Raw genomic sequence first — 17,449 nt, 5'->3', positions numbered from 1 at the left:
AGCTTTTGCCCCGGCTCCTCTGGGGGGGGCGCCAGGGCTTTGCTGTTCAAGCACTTGCACTGCCGGACAAGTGCAAGAAGGCCAGAGGCTCGGACCCCTGCCTTGCTCTACTCCCTCAACCTGCCGCTCGCTCGCTCACTCAGGAATACAGGGGCGGATCCTGCTCCATGTCCCACAGAATTCCCAGTCAACCTCGGCTTGATCTTGATGTTCCCCAGGCGTTGGATGTCAGGAGACAAGGCAAAAACATCTCTGCCAGCTTTCCAGGCACAGAACGTGCCCCCCCAAAACCGCCCCCCAGAGAAGGCCATGCTGTCCCCCTTCTCCATCTTCTGCTGCTGATGTATCCTGAGGTGACCCTACTTTTCTCCCGTTTTTCTGTTGCAGGCATGAGCTTTGTGGGGAAAGCCAGCTCTTCTTCCCGCTGGGAGGAACTTACAAATAGCACCTTTCTCAGAAAGAAGATGGGGCCTTCCAGATACCCCACCGCGGGGAGTCCTGAGCAGGTGGCAGAAGAGCCCCTGGATGCCCTGACACCCAAGCTGGCCTTGCCCCCAAGGGGTGCCTTCCCCGGGCCCACAGCCTTCTCTCCTCCCAACGTGCGACCAGCCCCACTTGCCAGGAAGAAGCAGGAGACCCTGGGCAGGAACCACCAGTGGCCGAAACCTGCCACGAGCCTCAGGCCCTTTGTGGACAGCTGGCAGCCCCTGAAGGATGTGGGGGACATGCCCCCCAGGGCTTTGGATGAGCAGCCCGCCACGTCTGTGGGGGACGACAGGAAAAGGAGCCACGGTGTAACCAGCCACTCCTTGCTCCAGATCTCCCCTTTCACGGTTCCGCCGGTGACTCGGGGCCCTCAGGCTTCCCCCCAAGGGGTGACGGATACCCTTGAGGAGGAGGCCGGGATCCTGCCCAGCGGCACCTCCCAGGGTGCTGAGGATGAGGGGAAGGGGGGGTCCTCCTCCAGGGAGAGCCGAGAAACTACTTCCGCCACCGTGAGCCCCCCGGAGCGGGTGCCGAGTAAGTGATCTCTGCCCTGTATGAGGGCGTGAGCCCCCCATCTCCCCACCGCTTCCCTCCTGCCTCGGTGGCTGTCTTCTGTTCCTGTTCCCTCTCTGCTCATGGGGAAGGGGGCTCCTTTCAGCGAACCGAGCGTAGCCCTTTTCCTTGCCTGGCCTCCCTCCCTCCCAGCCCCTGCCCAGCAGAGGACGCTTCCAGCCGTGAGAACGCCCCAGCCCTCTGAGGGGGTTAACCCTGGCTGCGGCTTGGCTGTTCTAGGGCATTCTGGAAGAGACCAGATCAGGGAGCTTTAAGCTGGCCTTGCTTCCAGGTCTCTGCAGTGCAAATTTCTCCGGGCCGGAGGGCTACATCGACTCGACGGAGGCTCCGCTGGTGCCGCAGAGTGACGTCCTGGAGTGCATCTTCCGGGTGACTGTCTACACCGGGTACGGCGTGGAGCTGCAGGTAGGGGGCCTGCTGGAGGGCTGGCTGCGGAGGGCTGCTGAACTGGGTGGGCTCTGCCAGCCTTCGCTCTTGAACACGGCTAGCTATTACAGCTAAGCAGAGCGCCCCTGGCCGTGTGCAAAGTGCTGTCTCCTCTGGGCCCCTGACTTCCAAACCTGCTCTGTGGGATGGAAATAAAGGTTGCGGAGCCCTCATTCCACCCCACAGGAACAGAATCTCCTTCGCCTCTTTTTGCTCCGTTCTCCATCTCCCCTGTCCTTTGCATGACCAGCGTTGGCTGGGAGGCTTAAATAAGATGCGCAGCGTAAACAATTGTGTTTCTGCAACGTTGCACGGCTGCTAAGCAAGCAGTTCTGCTCTTGCGGTGATTGGTCGGGAAAGGCGGCGGCCCTTCCTTTGAAAAGGGCCCGCTGAGCTGCGGGCTGACCCGCCTTTCCATCCTGGACCTATGGACCTATGCCATAGTCCATCGGGTGCTGCCCCCGGCCCTTTCTGACCTCCAGGACCAGCCGAAGCAGCTGCGTTTGCCTGTGTGGCTCTGCTTTGCAAGTTACTTTTCCCTAAGGCACTGAAAGTCTAGCTGGGCAGACTAGCTGGTGCCAGCTGTGGCCCCGGGTACTTTGCTCCATCCCCCTTGCTATTAATAATCCAGAATATATTTCTGATAAATGGTCTCCGTGTTTGCTCCTATTTTATTTTCCTTTGGAGTGCCGACGGGCCAAATAGCTGTTGCCACTGCAGAATGGCCATGATGGTGAACAGGTTGCATACGAGGATGCTCTGGATAATTTCTGGGGCTATTAGACCAGGACATTTCAGGGGGCACAAATGCCCTACTGAACAGGAGCAAAACTTTCGGGGGATGTCATTCAGAGCACAAAACCCACTCGGGTTAAGGAAAGAACCACTTGGCTCATTCAGTGGAAAATGGACCAGCAACTCCCATCTGTTGGTCTATTCATTCCAAGACTGTTTGTTTGGCTGCCCCACAGCAGAAAATTTTGCATAGGCCAAGCTCCTTGATCTGGGGGATAATTATACCCACACAGCGGAAATCATTTTTTCCCAAGTTGAGCAGCGGGCGGGATTTTGGATTCTGCTCATTCCTAACGGGTCTCTCCCTGATGTGAAGGTGAAGAGCGTGAACCTGTCCGAGGGGGAAGTGCTAGCCATTCGTGGGGAGGACAGTGGCCACTTGGTCACGCTGGCCAACCAGACGCTCCTGGTAGAAGGCCAGGTCATCCGCAGCCCCACCAACACAATCTCGGTCTTCTTCCGGACCTTCCAGGATGACCTTGGGACTTTCCAGCTCCATTATCAAGGTGAGCTGGCCGGGGCAGCCCTTCCTCACCCAAGATGGTAAAGCTGCCCCTTGGCTTCCTTGCAGTTCTTCCTTCCCAAAAGCAGGGGCTTGTTTGCTGCACCAGCAGAGTCTGGGAGGGTCCAAAGCGGGTCAGTTGCCCCATCGAATGTGCCGTCCCCTTCTCTGGAAGAAACGGGGCTGTTCCAAGATGGAGTCGGAAGAGCAGTGCCCTCTGGCCAGATGCGGCGCGTTGGCTCAGTCCGCAGCAAAATGAAAATGAGTTCTTGTTTATTTGAAAGGGCTTCAACCACCCCCACCCCCGGTCTTGCTGGCGTATTTCCCAGACAGGCAATTTCACCTCTAGCCGCTTGCCTGTCATTTCCTTCTGGCACAAAAGGCGTAGGTGTGCTCAGGGATGAAGCTGAAGGGGAACGCTCTTTGCGTTTCTAGACTGGAGAGAAGCGGAAAGGGCGAAGGCAGACACCGAGGGGCTTATAAGCCGATCAGAGCAGGTGACGCCCCAGTGGCCTTCGTGCCCAGCGTGAAGGGCCGGGCTCCAAGATGGCAGGTGGAGCCGGGGAAAGGGGCTGCAGGAGAGGAGCCCCCGGGCTGTATTTCCAAGGAAGTCCCTCCCGGGAGGGCATCCAGAGGAGAACCGACCCATTTGGCAGAGTCCTAGTGAGATCTCCGTGGCGGAGGGAGGGGCGCCAGCGCACCGCCTTCCACCGTTCCTCCCTGTTGGTGGACTGAACGCAGCCTCTCCTGGTCTTGCTCCTACTGGGTGGACCAAGCTGCAGGAGACCCCCTTTCACCCAGCAGACTTCAAAGTCTTCCGAATCCAGAGAGTCAGTGTGGCAGCCTCCCTCTCTCTGATGCTGCTTGGCGAAAGGCCCCCCGTGCTTCGCTTTTCACATCCTCTGTGCACTTTTCCTGACAGTGTTTATGCTGGGCTGCAGCTTCCCACGGAGGCCCAACTTCGGGGAGGTGACTGTCATGGGCCTGCATTCCGGCGGCATGGCTCATTTTCACTGCCACCTGGGGTATGAGCTGGAGGGTCCCCAGAGCCTGACCTGCATCAATGCTTCCAAGCCACACTGGAGTGCCCCGGAGCCTGTTTGCTCAGGTACAGGGTACTGGGAGGCATTTGAGCCGGGATCTGGGCGGGCTGTTGCTTGACCACCTGTGCCCTCCTCGGGTCTCTGCTTTCAGCCCCCTGTGGAGGCACGGTGCACAATGCCACCATCGGCCGCATCCTGGCCCCAACCCACCTGAGGAACCACACGGGCAGCGTGGCTTGTGTGTGGACAGTCAGCGCCCCTGAGGGGCAGAAGCTTCATCTGCACTTTGAGAGGCTGGTGCTGGGGGACAAGCAGAGGTGAGGTTTCAGGGTGACAAGGAGCAAGATGCTTGGACCTTGGGCCGGGCAAAGATTGCGTTCAGTTCAGAAGGGCCAGTTGGGATCATCCAGTCGGACTGATCTGAAGACGTAGCTGAATTTTGCTGCCTGCAATTTGTCAAATCAAATCAACTTGACCAATCAACTGAACATCCAGTTCAGAAATTCAGACCAAATTGTAGATCCAAACTGGATCTGGCTCATCGCACCCCCCCCGTACCTTCCTGCCCCTGATTTTTTTTCCTTGGGACCTTCTGCATGGTAGGCAGGGGCTTCCTGGAGGCAAGATATAAATTTCATCCCCAGTGAAGCAAAAAATGGCTGCATTTCCTTCTCTGAGAAGCAACAACAGTGGCAACCAAAAATGTCTTCCGTAAGAGCTGCGGTTTGTAACATTAAGCTGTACTTGTATACTTCAAAAGAAATCTGGTGCCATTTTCTGCCAGCTTGCACATCAGGTGTCCAGAAATCTGAGTCCTCCTCCAAGATACATCTGGAGCATCTGGAGCCCCAGCACACTTTGGCAATACCATGAGACTCACAGCATTTGAAGCGACAGGTGCTTGTGTTTAAAGGAGCAGCATTTCTTAAAAAAAGAAAAGGAACTGGTAAACAGACAATAAAACAACTTTATGAGCTGTGCTGCAATTCCAGAGTAAAACACCTGTTATGGCCACAGAAAACATGGCAGTTTCCACTTGTACAGCCCTCCCAAAAGGGTGGCTTTGTGCAGGGCAGAGAGGTGGGGAGGGAAGAGAGGGGAGGCATGTTCCGAGGAGGGCTGAAGAGGCGCCGTGCCCACTCAGGGACCCGTCAAGATTGCAGCCGGATGTTTTCCCCAGGGAAGCCTTTAGTGGAGGGCAGATGTGGCCCCTGGATCCAGCAGCGGCAGCCTGGCCTGGAAAGGGATGGCAGGTTCTGCTGCCGAGGGCCTGCCGCTACAGGCTGGCCTCCCACTTGGCCTGGGGCTGGACTCTGCCGTCCCTGCCCACGTGGACCAAGACGACAAGGGCAGAAGGGAAGCCGGCCAGGGCCGTGACAAGCACGTGGCTTCGCGGGGGACGCATCCGTGCCCCTGGGCCTCTCTGGGCTCTCTTCGCTGGGGGTGCCCCCAGAGGGAGTTACCTTCCCAGGGAAGACTCCTTGGTCCAGCCTGGTGACGCTTCCAGAGTTTTTCCTTGTTCTTAGCTGGGGTGCAGATATTTCAGTTTTTATGGCACGCCTTGGCTGGGTTTTTGCAGCAGATATTTTCTGTCTTGCATTTGATGTGAGTGTAATACGACCCCAGGAATTGTAGAGCCAAGGAGCAGCTCCAGAAGTAGAAAAAAAGGGGGATCTCATCACCAGCTGAACTGGGAGCAAGGAGGGTCTAGGCGGCTCTGAGGACCATCCTCTTGCGCTCTGCCAAGGCCGCCGCCGCCTCCTGACCTTGGCCTTGGCCTTGGTCTTGCTTTCCAGCATGGTTGTCTACAGTGGAGAGTCGAACCACTCGGCAGTGCTCTACGCTTCTCGCCAGAACAGCAACGTGCCCTTCGAAGGAGTGATCAGCGAAGGAAACACCTTGCGTGTCGACTTCGCCTCAGAGGATCCAAATGCAGAACCGACATTCAACATTCGATTTGAAGGTGATCCTCTTTCTCCTGTCACTCCAACTTGATGGGAATGCTGGTGCAGCAGTGGTGAGCCGGGGGGCTCAAATTAAGCAACGGGCAGGGATGTAACCCCCCTGTCAAAACAGGGGTAGGTCGAGGTGTCTGAGGGCTGCTTACAGTGAGGAACACTCCTGCCATGCGGGTGCTGGAGATCCGCAGGTCCGGATTTGCTAGCATTGCACCTTTAAAAAAAAAATTAAAATAAACGGAAAAGATGGAAGTAGAACTGAAAGCAATGGGGATATGTAAGCCACCAATTGCAGCAGGGATAATTCATCTTAAATACACACAATGTCTCTGTGGGAATGCTGCTTTTATTACTTGCTGTCCACTCCTGTTGGAGGATTAAGAGTTAAGTCGTCCCTTCTTCATTCTTCTCTCCTTATACGAGAGAGATCCCAGGAATTAACCTTTGATCCAGTAGCCGCTGCCCAAGGGCGGCTTGAGGGGTCCTGCAGAGGTGATCTAGCCCACAGCTGAAAAAAATGAGGGGCAACCTTATTGACATCCCCATCTAGGGCCAGACTTCCTGTGCTGGGCTAATTAAAGAAGGACATGAGAGAGCAGAAGAGGGCATTTCCTTGCTGGTGGAATAAGATGGATCAACCCCTCGGGGGATGGTTGAAAGGGAAGCCCTTGACACCCTTACCCCTTCTGCGTGTCCTGGGGCTCTCTCTTCCCCCGGCATGGGAAGAGCCGCTCAGCCCTAATGAAGCCATTCCTTCTTTGGGATGAAGCAGGAACCCTTGGCCACGGCATTCTGCTAGCTGTAGAACACTTGTTTCCTACAAGGGCTTGCTGGACCTCACTGCTTCTGATTAGGATTGCTGCCAAAGTCCTCCTTTTTCATCTTTCTCTCTGCATACGTTCTGCCATGATGAACATAGCTTGATTTTCCGCCTCCTCCAGGCTGTGCCTCCTCCCCTACCCAGCCTGGCACACCCTCTTCTTCCCCAGGTTCCCTGCTCTTTCAAGTCACTGCACCTGCTCCCGTCTCACGCAGGGTTTTCCCTGAGTTCGCCCACGTGAGTGCTGTCTCTGCTCCCTGGACGGCACCAGGAAAGCTCTGCTGCCGGGGTGTGCCAAGGGCCCAGTGGAGACCGAGATGCTGCCTCACAGGACTGCTTGGCAGGAAGCAGGACCTTGGAGAGTTCCTGGAGCTGGCGGGCCTGAATCGGCCAAGCACAGCGCCTGAACGATTCAAAGCTTTGAACTGAATTGACAGATCAGCTCAATTTCCCAGATCAGATTAGAGTCGAATGATAAAAAGGTCTACTGCACATGTGCAAAAGACCTTTTTTTTTAAAAGCTGAACTGGAAAATTGAATCAAATTGATCCTCTTTGACAGTTTGATTCAACTTACAGAATCAGAGCACTGAATTGAATCCTCCTAATTTTCCAGCTCAAATTGGATTCAGTTCACATCCCTCTGCAAAGCAATTCCCCCCTTCCCGCAGTCGGCTTCAAGGCTTTGTTTGCCCCCTCCTTGAAGACCTAGGAGGGGTCAGTCTGCTGCGTTCCTGCACCAAAAGGACACGTTTGGGGGGTGAACTGCAAGGCCTCTTGGGAGAAGGGGGGTGTTTGGGGTCTGCCTGTGCCAGTCTTTGCCCTTCTGCTTCCTTTCAAGCTTTTGAGAAGGGCCACTGCTATGAGCCGTACCTGCAGAATGGGAACTTCACCACCTCCGACGCCACCTACAACCTTGGGACAACCGTGGAGTTCACCTGTGATCCCGGCCACACCCTGGAGCAGGGGCCAGCAGTCATTGAGTGCATCAACCTCAGAGACCCCTACTGGAACGACACGGAGCCATTGTGCCGAGGTGAGTGGGGGTCGGGGGAGAGGGGCTGTGGGCCGGCCTCAGAGGGAGGCTCCTGTTTGCAGGGGGAACGTCTGACTCTCGGCGTTGCAGCTACTTGTGGAGGAGAGCTCTCCATGGCATCTGGAGTGATCCTGTCCCCCAACTGGCCGGAGCCTTATGCAGAGGGCGAGGACTGTGTCTGGAAGGTCCACGTGGGAGAGGAGAAGCGGATTTTTTTGGACATCCAGCTGTGAGTATTCCCCCCCCCCGGCTGGAGGGTCTTCTTCAGTTGAGAGCATCTGTACATTGGGGAGGGAGAGCTTGCACTTCCAAAAGGCTGTTGCGGGAAGGGGGGCTTGGCTGGCTGCCTGCAGAGTGAAAGTGGTGCTGCATCAGGAGGACAAACTCTTGCTGTGGGGGGGGGGGGGCGGCAGGCAGACCTGCCATGTGGTCTCCCTTTACTGGAGTCGCCTGTGAGCCACAGCAGTGGATCTCTGCATCACAGGTTTTTGGCTTGCCCACAAACGCACCCAGTCCGTCTGCATGCAAAGACAGGCTCTGGACCCGTAGCCCTTGGGGCACAAGAACTGCTTTTCCTGTTTCTTGCTCCACCCCCAGCCCCCACCCCTCAACCATGGCCAGTTAAAGCCTGGCGTGAGACTTGTGATTCCTACGTGCAGAAGCCTCCGTGCGGTTCTTGGTAATTCTGCTTCTGACAGATACTTGGATCATGTTTTTTTCCCACCGTTGGCAGCACAGGGTGCTGGGGAAGGTCTGCTGAAACCGGCTTCCTTCACAGTCAGCCCTCTAGCAATGTGGCATTGCAGCGTCGTATCCCCCAGATGTTCCTTTTTCCTCCTGCTCTGGCTTAACATGGATCCGAGTGAGGAAAAGCAATGGCCCTTCCCGCCATGGTCCCAAGGGGAAGATGTTGGCTCTTTAAAAGAGGACGTGATTTCCCAACTCTTTGTGCTTGAAAAGGAGGTGTTTGCCAAGAGTCTTGGGCAGAGCTGCCCACCTGCTCCCTGCCCACCCCTCCCCTCTGCTCAGAAGACATCGGCCTCGGCCGCCCCTGGACGTGGCGTCTCCAGGAGGGAGCCGGCCAGGAGCACCCACAGCAGTCCGGCAGGCTCTGTGCTCCCACCCTGCAGGCAGAGAGGCCCGCTTGGCTGAGCCCCGGGACTAGAGGCTGCTGGATTTCCTGGCACAGAAGGGGCCATCGCAGTTAGGCAGATGGGGGGGGGGGGGAGCTGATTCCCACAGAGCTCCCAGTGAGCTCAAGGGGCAAATAAGGCCAAATCAGTTTTTACCTGAACACAAACCAATTTTAGCTGGAAACCACCTCTCTGTCTCTCCCTGAATGGGAATTTTGAAGTAGGATCATCTCTGACAAGCAGATTGGCCAGTTCTGCTAAGAATCCACCCCCACCCCCACCCCCACCCCCACCCCCTCCTGCTCCCCAGGAGCTGCCCCATCTATTCCTAGCGGGCACAGACAGTGGATTAGCAGGAGGGTGGGGTGTCGTGTTTTGTAGCTTTGCCAGCAAGGCCTATTTGGGACCAGTGGCTGTGGTTGGCATCACAGTCCCTTCTTTCCCTGCTTGCCCGTGACTTCAAGTGCCCTTTTTAGGGGACCCATCAGGTTCTGTGCCTGGAAAGCACCAGGGAGGCCCAAAGGAGCAGAGTAACGTGTGTAAACATTTCTTTAGTCAGTTGGCAACTCAAGGTTTCCCCCTGATCTCTCCCCTTCTCTCTCTCTCTCTCTCTCTCTCTCTCTCTCTCTCAAACCCGGGCTAAAGATTGGCACTGCTGGCCTAGCAGTGCCCTCTGCTGGCCAGCAGAAGCATCACGGAATAGAAGGGAGAAAGGAGAGAGACGAGCCAATCAAAGGTTTCTGCTCACTTGGCGCTCCAAGTGCTGCCCTTGCAGCCCCTGTGTCGGCCGTCTTGCACTCTCGTTTTCTGGCCAGGGCGTGGCAAGGGCCTGGGTTCCACAGCTTCGCAAGCCACACGTGGGGCGCTGGAGTTAGCAGGGCCGTTTGCCTTTGCTTCCGGCTGAGATCTCAGCCCCCCTCCTTCAGCGAGTGTGATGCTGCTTTTCTCTCGCTCACCTCCCGGGGCCAGGATACCTGTGTGTGTGTGTGTGTGAGACAGAGAGAGAGAGAGAGAGAGAGAGAGAGAGAGATCCAGGCTTGCTACTTGGCACAGCAGAGCGCGGCTCACCTCCTGCAACAAGACTGGCTGGACTCTGTGGACCCAGAGGAGAGGGGTGCAGTCAACAGCTGCTGGTGCTTGCAGCGCCCGAGAGCATCCGTGGCAAAGCGGGGGAAGAGGGCAAGCCCAGGAAAGGGTCCGTCCTCTTGCATATCGGCCTGGCCTCTCAGGGTCTCTGGGGCGCCGCAGCAGTGGAGCCATCGTCTGACTCCTTTTGGATGGCCATCACCTCCTGCCAACGAGGGGGCCTCTGGAGGGCAGCGAGGTCAAGCGTGTTTCAGCTGAGAGAAGTGGCCAGCAACTGCTGATCGCGACAGCTGCCCGCAGATCTGCGCGGCTTGCCTCCTGAGGTGCCTGCAGAGGCCCTTGTGACCTGCGGGGCCCCTCCTCACTACCCCCTCCCTCCTTGCAGCTTAAATCTGAGCCAGAGTGACATCCTCACGGTCTACGATGGAGACGATCTCAGTGCCCACCCACTGGCACAGTTCCTGGGCAGCAGTGGGCCCCAGAAGCTCTACTCCTCCACGCCAGACTTGGCCGTCCAGTTCCACTCAGACCCGGCTGGCCTCATCTTCGGGAAAGGGCAGGGCTTTATCATGAGCTACATCGGTGGGTGAGCTTGGGGTACCTTGGGGTGCCCACCTTCCAGCCAGGAAACAGAGCATCAAGGAGACGCACCGAAGGGCCTTCTTGGGGTCGAGCAGAAGCGGCCTGGAGGGCTGGACAGGTTGGGGGCTGAGCAGCTGCTTTCCCCACTCCATGTGGTTGGAGATGGAGAAGGGGGTGAGGTCTGGGGTGCCCAAAGGGGCAAGGGCAGGGCCCGCGGATGGACTACCTGTGTCTCAGGTAGAGTTTCCTGGGCTCTACCTCGGCCTCTCCATTCGGAATGGAAAGAGCCCTCCCAGCAAAGCCGAGGGCAATGCCTGGCCAGCACAACCAGCTGGGGGGGGGGGGCAAATCCCATTCTCCGCCCCTGGCTTTCCCTGGGCCACAGACATCTGAGTGGGCCCCAGCGAAGAGCTTTCTCGGGCCCTCTGCGTCTGTGGCCGAGGAGCGCCTGGCCGCCCCCAAGCCTTGCCCGTTCTCACGGGGGCCCTTTTCGGCTGCAGAAGTCTCACGGAATGAGTCCTGCTCGGACCTGCCAGAAATCCAGAATGGCTGGAAGACCACTTCTCACACGGAGCTGGTCCGGGAGGCCAGAATCACCTACCAGTGCGACCCGGGCTATGATATCATTGGCAGCGACACCCTCACCTGCCAGTGGGACCTCACCTGGAGCAGCGACCCGCCTTTCTGTGAGAAAAGTACGGCCCTGGGGGAGAGGAGGGCCTGCCTCACATCCTCGCTCTGCCCCAGATTTTATCCCCCTTTGGCTTGAGTTCCACTGGAGATGCCACTGTCTTTTCCCTGCCCTGCTCCTGTGACTTTAACCGAAGTTTCACGCAGAGAAACGCACCTATGAAGTCATTCCTGTCCACGGCAGGAGCTGCAGCACCACCTCCTTCCTCTGTCCCTGTCGGCTGTTGCAGACATCGGAGCCCGACCAGAAAAATGGTTGGCACTCCCAGGTCATACAGGATAACTGGAGGGAGAAGAAAGGCAGCCTTTCTCTAATCCCTGCAACAGCCAATAAATCAGGAGTCAACCACTCTGATCCCCCCCCTCCCCGAATCAGAACCAGTGCACTAGGCTGGGCTTGCAAACAAGAAACAGCCCTTTGGTTCACGTGCAGAGAGGCTGGTGCTGTAACTCTGTGTATGGGGGAGAGTCAAGGCTGTACATCAAGTCTGGATGAAGACAGGGAGGGAATGTGGCACAGTGGTTTGGCTCCAGGGCCCCCTCCTGAGCGAAGCCCCCTCCTTTTGGGCCCTAGTCATGTACTGCACGGACCCTGGAGAAGTGGAGCACTCAACCCGCTTGATTTCGGACCCGGTGCTCTTGGTGGGGACCACCATCCAGTACACCTGCAATCTGGGCTTCGTGCTGGAAGGGAGCTCCCTTCTGACCTGTTACAGCCGGGAAACAGGGACGCCCATCTGGACCTCCAGGTTGCCCCACTGCGTGTGTAAGTTTGGAGCTCGCCTCGGTGGGTGGGACCTGCTTTTCCCGCGTCTGCCGCTCTGGGCACGTTTGTTCATCTGTAGCCGTGCAAGAACGAGGGATCTGAGCCGGGAGATAGAGGAGGGTCACCGGGGACCGCACAGCAGAGGTTCCTTCCAGATCAGCCCCCTTGCTGATCTGTTCGCTGGTTCCCCCCCTTGCAGCGGAAGAGTCCCTGGCCTGTGACAACCCTGGTCTGCCTGAAAACGGGTACCAGATCCTGTACAAGCGCCTTTACTTGCCGGGCGAGTCGCTGACGTTCATGTGCTACGAAGGCTTTGAGCTCCTCGGGGAGCTCACCATCAAGTGCATCCTGGGGCAGCCCTCCCGGTGGAGTGGGCCACTCCCCACCTGCAAAGGTAGCCCCTCGGGCCGGAGGGGGAGGCTCCTTGGGGGGCCCGGGGCAGCTGGCTGCTCTGCTTTGCTCTGGCTCTCCCCGCTGCCCCCTTTGGACAACGGGAGCCCCCGTGACTAAAAGATGGGGAGGGGGGCCTCTGCTGGGGCAATTAGGGGCAGGACGCCAAAGGGTCACCTCTGCCAAAGCCCCGATGAAGCCGAGCGCCCCTCGCAAGCTGCCCGTGGCGCTCTCCTGCCTGACTCCCGGTTCTTCCCTTCCAGTCAATCAAGACAGCTTTGAACACGCCTTAGAAGGTAAGTTTCAGCCAGCCGCCCCTCTCTGCCTGGGGGAGAGCGGGGGGCAGGCTGTGCACAGAGACCTGCAGCCTTTTCTCTCTTTAGTAGCAGAAGCTGCTGCAGAAACGTCCTTGGAAGGAGGCAACATGGCACTGGCGATCTTCGTCCCTGTCCTTGTCGTTTCCTTGCTGCTGGGCGGGGCCTACGTCTACGTCACGAGGTAGGAAGGGGTCCCCCCCTCGCTGCCCCTTCCCTGTAGGGCACCCTCCGTGGCTCAGACCTCCAGGAGCCACGGCTGACAGTGCTGAGGGGGAGACGAGGCTGTGGCCGGAGCCCCCAGGGAATTTTCTTCAGGCAGGACGCTCTCACTCTGGGTGAGCACCGTGGGGCTGCAGATGTGGACCCTGATGTGGGGCAAGCAGGGCAGCTGGGCTTCAGTGCACAGCGGCCACCTGGAGCCCTTTGGCTTCCACGCTCCCCCCTACACACACACACACACACACACACACACACACACACCCAGCTTCTGGAAGCTTTCCTGCTGAATGCTCCAGAGCGCGCCCAGCGATGGGATGGGAGGCCGGTCGGGCTGACCCCGCCGAGGTTTTGCTTTCCTCTTTCCTTCAGATGTCGGTACTACTCCAGCCTGCGGCTACCCCTCATGTATTCGCATCCCTACAGCCAAATCACTGTGGAGACGGAATTTGATAATCCGATTTATGAGACGGGGGTGAGTTGCCACATTTCCTCAGCCCAGAGCCAGAGCTGGCTAGGAGTTAAATGGAGAGCACCAGAACATCCCAGGGCCGGAGCTCGAGAAACCCTCCTGGCAAAAGGCAGGCTGCTTCCATCCTCGGCAAGAAAGCCACCGGGCACATTGCTGAGTCAGCAGCAGCCGGGTCCAGCTCAAGGGTGGCTTGATTTCCCCTGGGCGGACCTGCCTCTGCGGCCAGGCCAGGCATCTGATCCGGCGGCCAGAGCAGGAAAGGGACGTGGTCATCTGTGCCAGCAGGGTTCTGTTCAAGGTCTCGTCTCCCCTGGGCTGCAGACTGACCATCGCCCTTTCTCTGCATGGCAAAGCCACGACACTGCACGACTGGACCCTTTGGTGTTCCAGGATCCAAATCAAATCAAAAATCCATTCCATTTTTCCCATTTTTTAAAAACATTCAATAATTTTGTACAGTGAGAGAAAACTCAGAAGTACAGGACATTGTACTAAGATTGTACTGGGCTGGTGTTCAAAATGTAACCCAGCAGGGGATCTACTCAGCCTGCACGCTTCTTCAGGACCACTTCCAGTCTCACATTCTGATGTGGTACTAATGCCCCCTCCTGGTGCCTTTTCTGCATAAAGCATTTAATTTTAACTTGGGAGGATCTCTTTAAACAGGTTGTCTGCAAAGATTCACCAAGCATTTTGCAGTGACTGAGTCGTCTCTCTTTCCACAGGAAACCCGAGAATACGAGGTGTCCATCTGAAACAGCCCCCCGCCCCGACACACACACCGCCTCGATTCCCATTCCCAGGATCTCCTCAAGTGACCCATTTGGAGACGTGGTGGAATCTGCCCGAGAGCCTGAACCTGCCTCCCCACTTCTGCTTCTGATCCACGTGTCCCCGCCTCTTCCTCATTCTCATGGACTCTCCCTCAGCAGTTTTCCAAGGGCAGGGGCTGAGCTTTGCTGGCCTGGAGCTGAGCCCTCCTTGGCAATACCACCGACAAAGGAACATCCTCGGCTGGTTCATGTTCTGGGTTTGTGGAGGTTCATGTTTTGAAAAACAGCGACTGAAAACTGAGGCTGCCTCTGCCGAAGGGGTGAGCCTTGACTTGCCTGATGCTGCCAAGCGCCAACTTCTTGCAGGGGAAACTTCTCTCGGAGCTACAGCCCCTTCTGCGCACGGCGTCCTGCAACGTCTGCTTCTGTTTGAGCTGGGGGAGGAAGCGGGGCCAACACGGAGGGAACTCTGGAAAGCCGGCTCTGGGAATCCTGGGCCATCCGGCTGCTGGGGGAGACTCAGGAGCCGGCCGAGGGAAGACGCGTGCCAACGCCTCACCCCGTTTTTATTTTAAGTGCGGGGTCTGGATCTGCTAGCCAGCCACTTGGCCTGGACAATCGAGAAAGATGATGCGGCTCTGGAAGATGGAGGCCAAGTGTCCTTTTTGGGGGGGTCTCAGACACGGTCCTTTCAAACAAAGACATTCTTGGCCACTGCCTGCAAGGCTGGTCCTGTTTCTCTTGCCCCAGATAAAATGGTGGGTCTCAACAAGTTTCCTTTCACGCTGGAGACTTCCTTGCGGGGTTTGGGCGCTGGCAGCAAAGGAAACCTGTGGAACTTCAGCTCCAGGAAAGGATGGAGAGACATTTGTGTCGTCCCAGGGTGGAGGGATGCGGATCACCCCTTTCTGCCTTGCACATCTGGAAGGGCAGTGGGTTCCATCCTGCACAGTTCCCTTTGATTCTCCGAGCAGAGTAGAGAGAGAGCAAGTGTGTTCCCAGAGGCCTCCCCCCGCCAGGTTGGATCGGGGGGCCTTCCTGCCTTGCAGTCCTAAAGCTGACATAAAATGCGGGGGGAGAGGTCACCTGGATGAGCTATGGGAGCACCTGGGACAGGCTGACCTAGCCCCCCCCCACTTGGAGTTGTGCCCAGGACAAAAACATCCCCCGCCCCAAGTGACTGTCTGCCCGTTTTCCTGCTGGAATGCCTCTGCTCCTGGAACGGGATGGGCTTTCGGGGGGGAGGAAGAGACCCAGGGCCCAGTCTCCTCCCTGCGGCCGTTCCTTCCATAGAAATGTGAGGACAGGAGAGGACGGCTGTTTGCTTTGTGAAAAGATGTCCCTCCCCCCCCCACCTCTCCTCATCAAGCCTGCTCTGTGTGGATAAACTGGAAGAGGGCAGATATTTGGCTGCATCCATTCCCATCTTTGTAAAAACAGTGAAAATGTAACCATGACAATTTTTTAAACATGTCTGTTTTAGATTAGAAACCCCGGCTAGTGCGTTTCTGCAGTTGTCAAGGCATTTGGGAGTGTGTGTGTGTTTTCTTCCTCCTCTTCCAATGTACAGACTCACCCCTCCCTGTGAATGTGTATCGTAATTTGCAAAGGTCTGAGAACAGGGTGTGCCAAACGACAAATGTACACTTCTCTTCTTCTCCTCCCTGCAGGTCTCTTTTTATAAGATTGATGGGATTAAATATTTTTTGAACATGACAAAGGCTCTTTGGGCAGTGCCAGAATTGAATAAGCTTACCATCAACTGCGCTGTATTTCTAAATGACCAGGAACGCGCTGCCAGTGATTCTCAGCTGCATCCAGATCGAGCCTAACAGCGGGATTGACCCAGCCGCCACAGGGCTTCCCAGATGTGATCTTTCCTCTTTAACAGCAAATCCTGCTTCAGCTGCTGTCTACGCAGGAGCTTTGTGCCTGCGAGCATTTAAGAGAAAGTGCTTGCTTGGCTTAACAATGCATAAATTTATGCAGCGTCACGGCGGGTTGCTCACGTGCTCATGCAAGGCACATAACTCAGGCGCTGGAGCACATCCCTCTCTTTGTGCTGGCTTAGATCACAGCCTGGCTGGGAACACTGGCAAACAAGCAGGGCCCCCCAATCCAGGGGTCCATGGGGCCAAGGGAGGCTTCCAGGCAGGAAAGAGGTCAATGACCCTTGAGGAACATGCCTGCTTTTTCCCAACTGGGAGGGTGAGGGGTCTTCCGACACCCAGCCTGCTCCCTCTCAAGGCCTCACTCCCAATTTTCCCTCCACAGGAAAATTGATGAGCTTTGAGAGGGCAGGGAAAAACTTCCTACCTGACATGTCCATTTCCTAATGGCCTGCAACTCACAGGAAACCCCTCAGCTCCAGCATGGTCAGTTTGCTCTACCATCACACCGGTACAGTGCCTGACACGGCATTTTCCTGCATAAAGGTTTGGGTCCCAGCCGAGAAGCTTGAAACAGCTAGGCTTGGGGGAAGGCTGCTGAGCCGAATGAGGCTGAGCTGGGAGGGGCATCTGGCAACTTGGCTGCCCCTTCATGCCAGGCTTGTGAAGGGCACCTGCCTCAAGAGAGGTGTTGGGATGAACACAGGGCGGGCATCTGCTCCACTTTGCTCGCCCATGCTGTGGGGAGTGTTTGCAGCCTTAGGTTGGGGGGAGAGGCCTTGGGTCACTGAAGCCACAGTTTCTGCCCAGGCTTTGGCCCGGCTGGTCTGCCCGGAGCTGGGGCTGGGGGAGAGGGGCTCCAGGGGGTAGGACTTCCTTCCCTGGTATGGACCTACAGGCGAGAGCTTTTTGCAAAGGATCCTGAGAAGCTTCAGCTTACATTTGCTTGAATTCCACTCGCTCGACGGCTTCCCGTTGCTCCGGACTAGCTGCTTCACCTCTTTTTCCTGGCCTGGGGGGTAGAGGCGCTTCCTGTCCTCCATTTTGAGCAAAAAGCCCTATTAAATGTCACGTGCCACCCCATAGCCACCCAAGGGTTTTCAGGTGGGGGAGGGTGAGGAAGACCCCCCCTTTTGTGCTGCTCTTCCAGCTCTTGCAGGAGTCCCTGGGTTTGGCCACGTCGAAACTGGCCCTATCCAGCATTACCACCAGGCAGTTGTAACGAGGGGTGGGGGTGGGCGGGCAATGAGGGGGGGGGTTAGTTCCTGGAGGATCCAGTGAGTTTTTGAAGCCCCCACCCAGATTTGTGGCTCAAGGAGACCCCCATCCGGCCCTCGCTCAGGGTGGGATTCCAAGCGGACCCGTCCACCCACTGGTGTGCCATAATACAGCCGTAGAAGCCCAAGACGTCTGTGCCCGCTTCCCAAATCCCACATGAAAGGCTGCCAGGAAGGTGCCGGGTCAGATAGGCAGATGTGCCTGGCTGGCGGCTCCCAG

The 17,449-nt window shown here is 57.0% G+C and overlaps 1 protein-coding gene across 1 annotated transcript; it reads left to right on the top strand.

The window, feature by feature from the left end:
• The first annotated feature begins 154 nt into the window (after positions 1-154).
• On the top strand, positions 155-15,736 carry SEZ6L (seizure related 6 homolog like). The gene is made up of 16 exons (XM_007432137.3): positions 155-1,020; positions 1,331-1,464; positions 2,597-2,786; positions 3,705-3,890; positions 3,977-4,142; positions 5,622-5,788; positions 7,444-7,638; positions 7,729-7,867; positions 10,243-10,439; positions 10,940-11,134; positions 11,704-11,895; positions 12,095-12,289; positions 12,549-12,581; positions 12,669-12,783; positions 13,191-13,293; positions 14,016-15,736. The coding sequence occupies exons 1-16, from the start codon at positions 168-170 to the stop codon at positions 14,043-14,045; spliced, it is 3,090 nt and encodes a 1,029-aa protein (XP_007432199.2). The 5' UTR covers positions 155-167; the 3' UTR covers positions 14,046-15,736.
• Positions 15,737-17,449: the final 1,713 nt, after the last annotated feature.

Source organism: Python bivittatus, unplaced genomic scaffold (genome assembly GCF_059951505.1).
Source record: "Python bivittatus isolate LINGU-HERP-01145 unplaced genomic scaffold, Pbiv_v1 ctg000100_np1212, whole genome shotgun sequence".
NCBI classification, from domain to species: Eukaryota; Metazoa; Chordata; class Lepidosauria; order Squamata; family Pythonidae; genus Python; species Python bivittatus.
The sequence above is the reverse complement of the archived record's forward strand: the minus strand, read 5'-3'. Positions and strand labels throughout refer to the sequence as shown.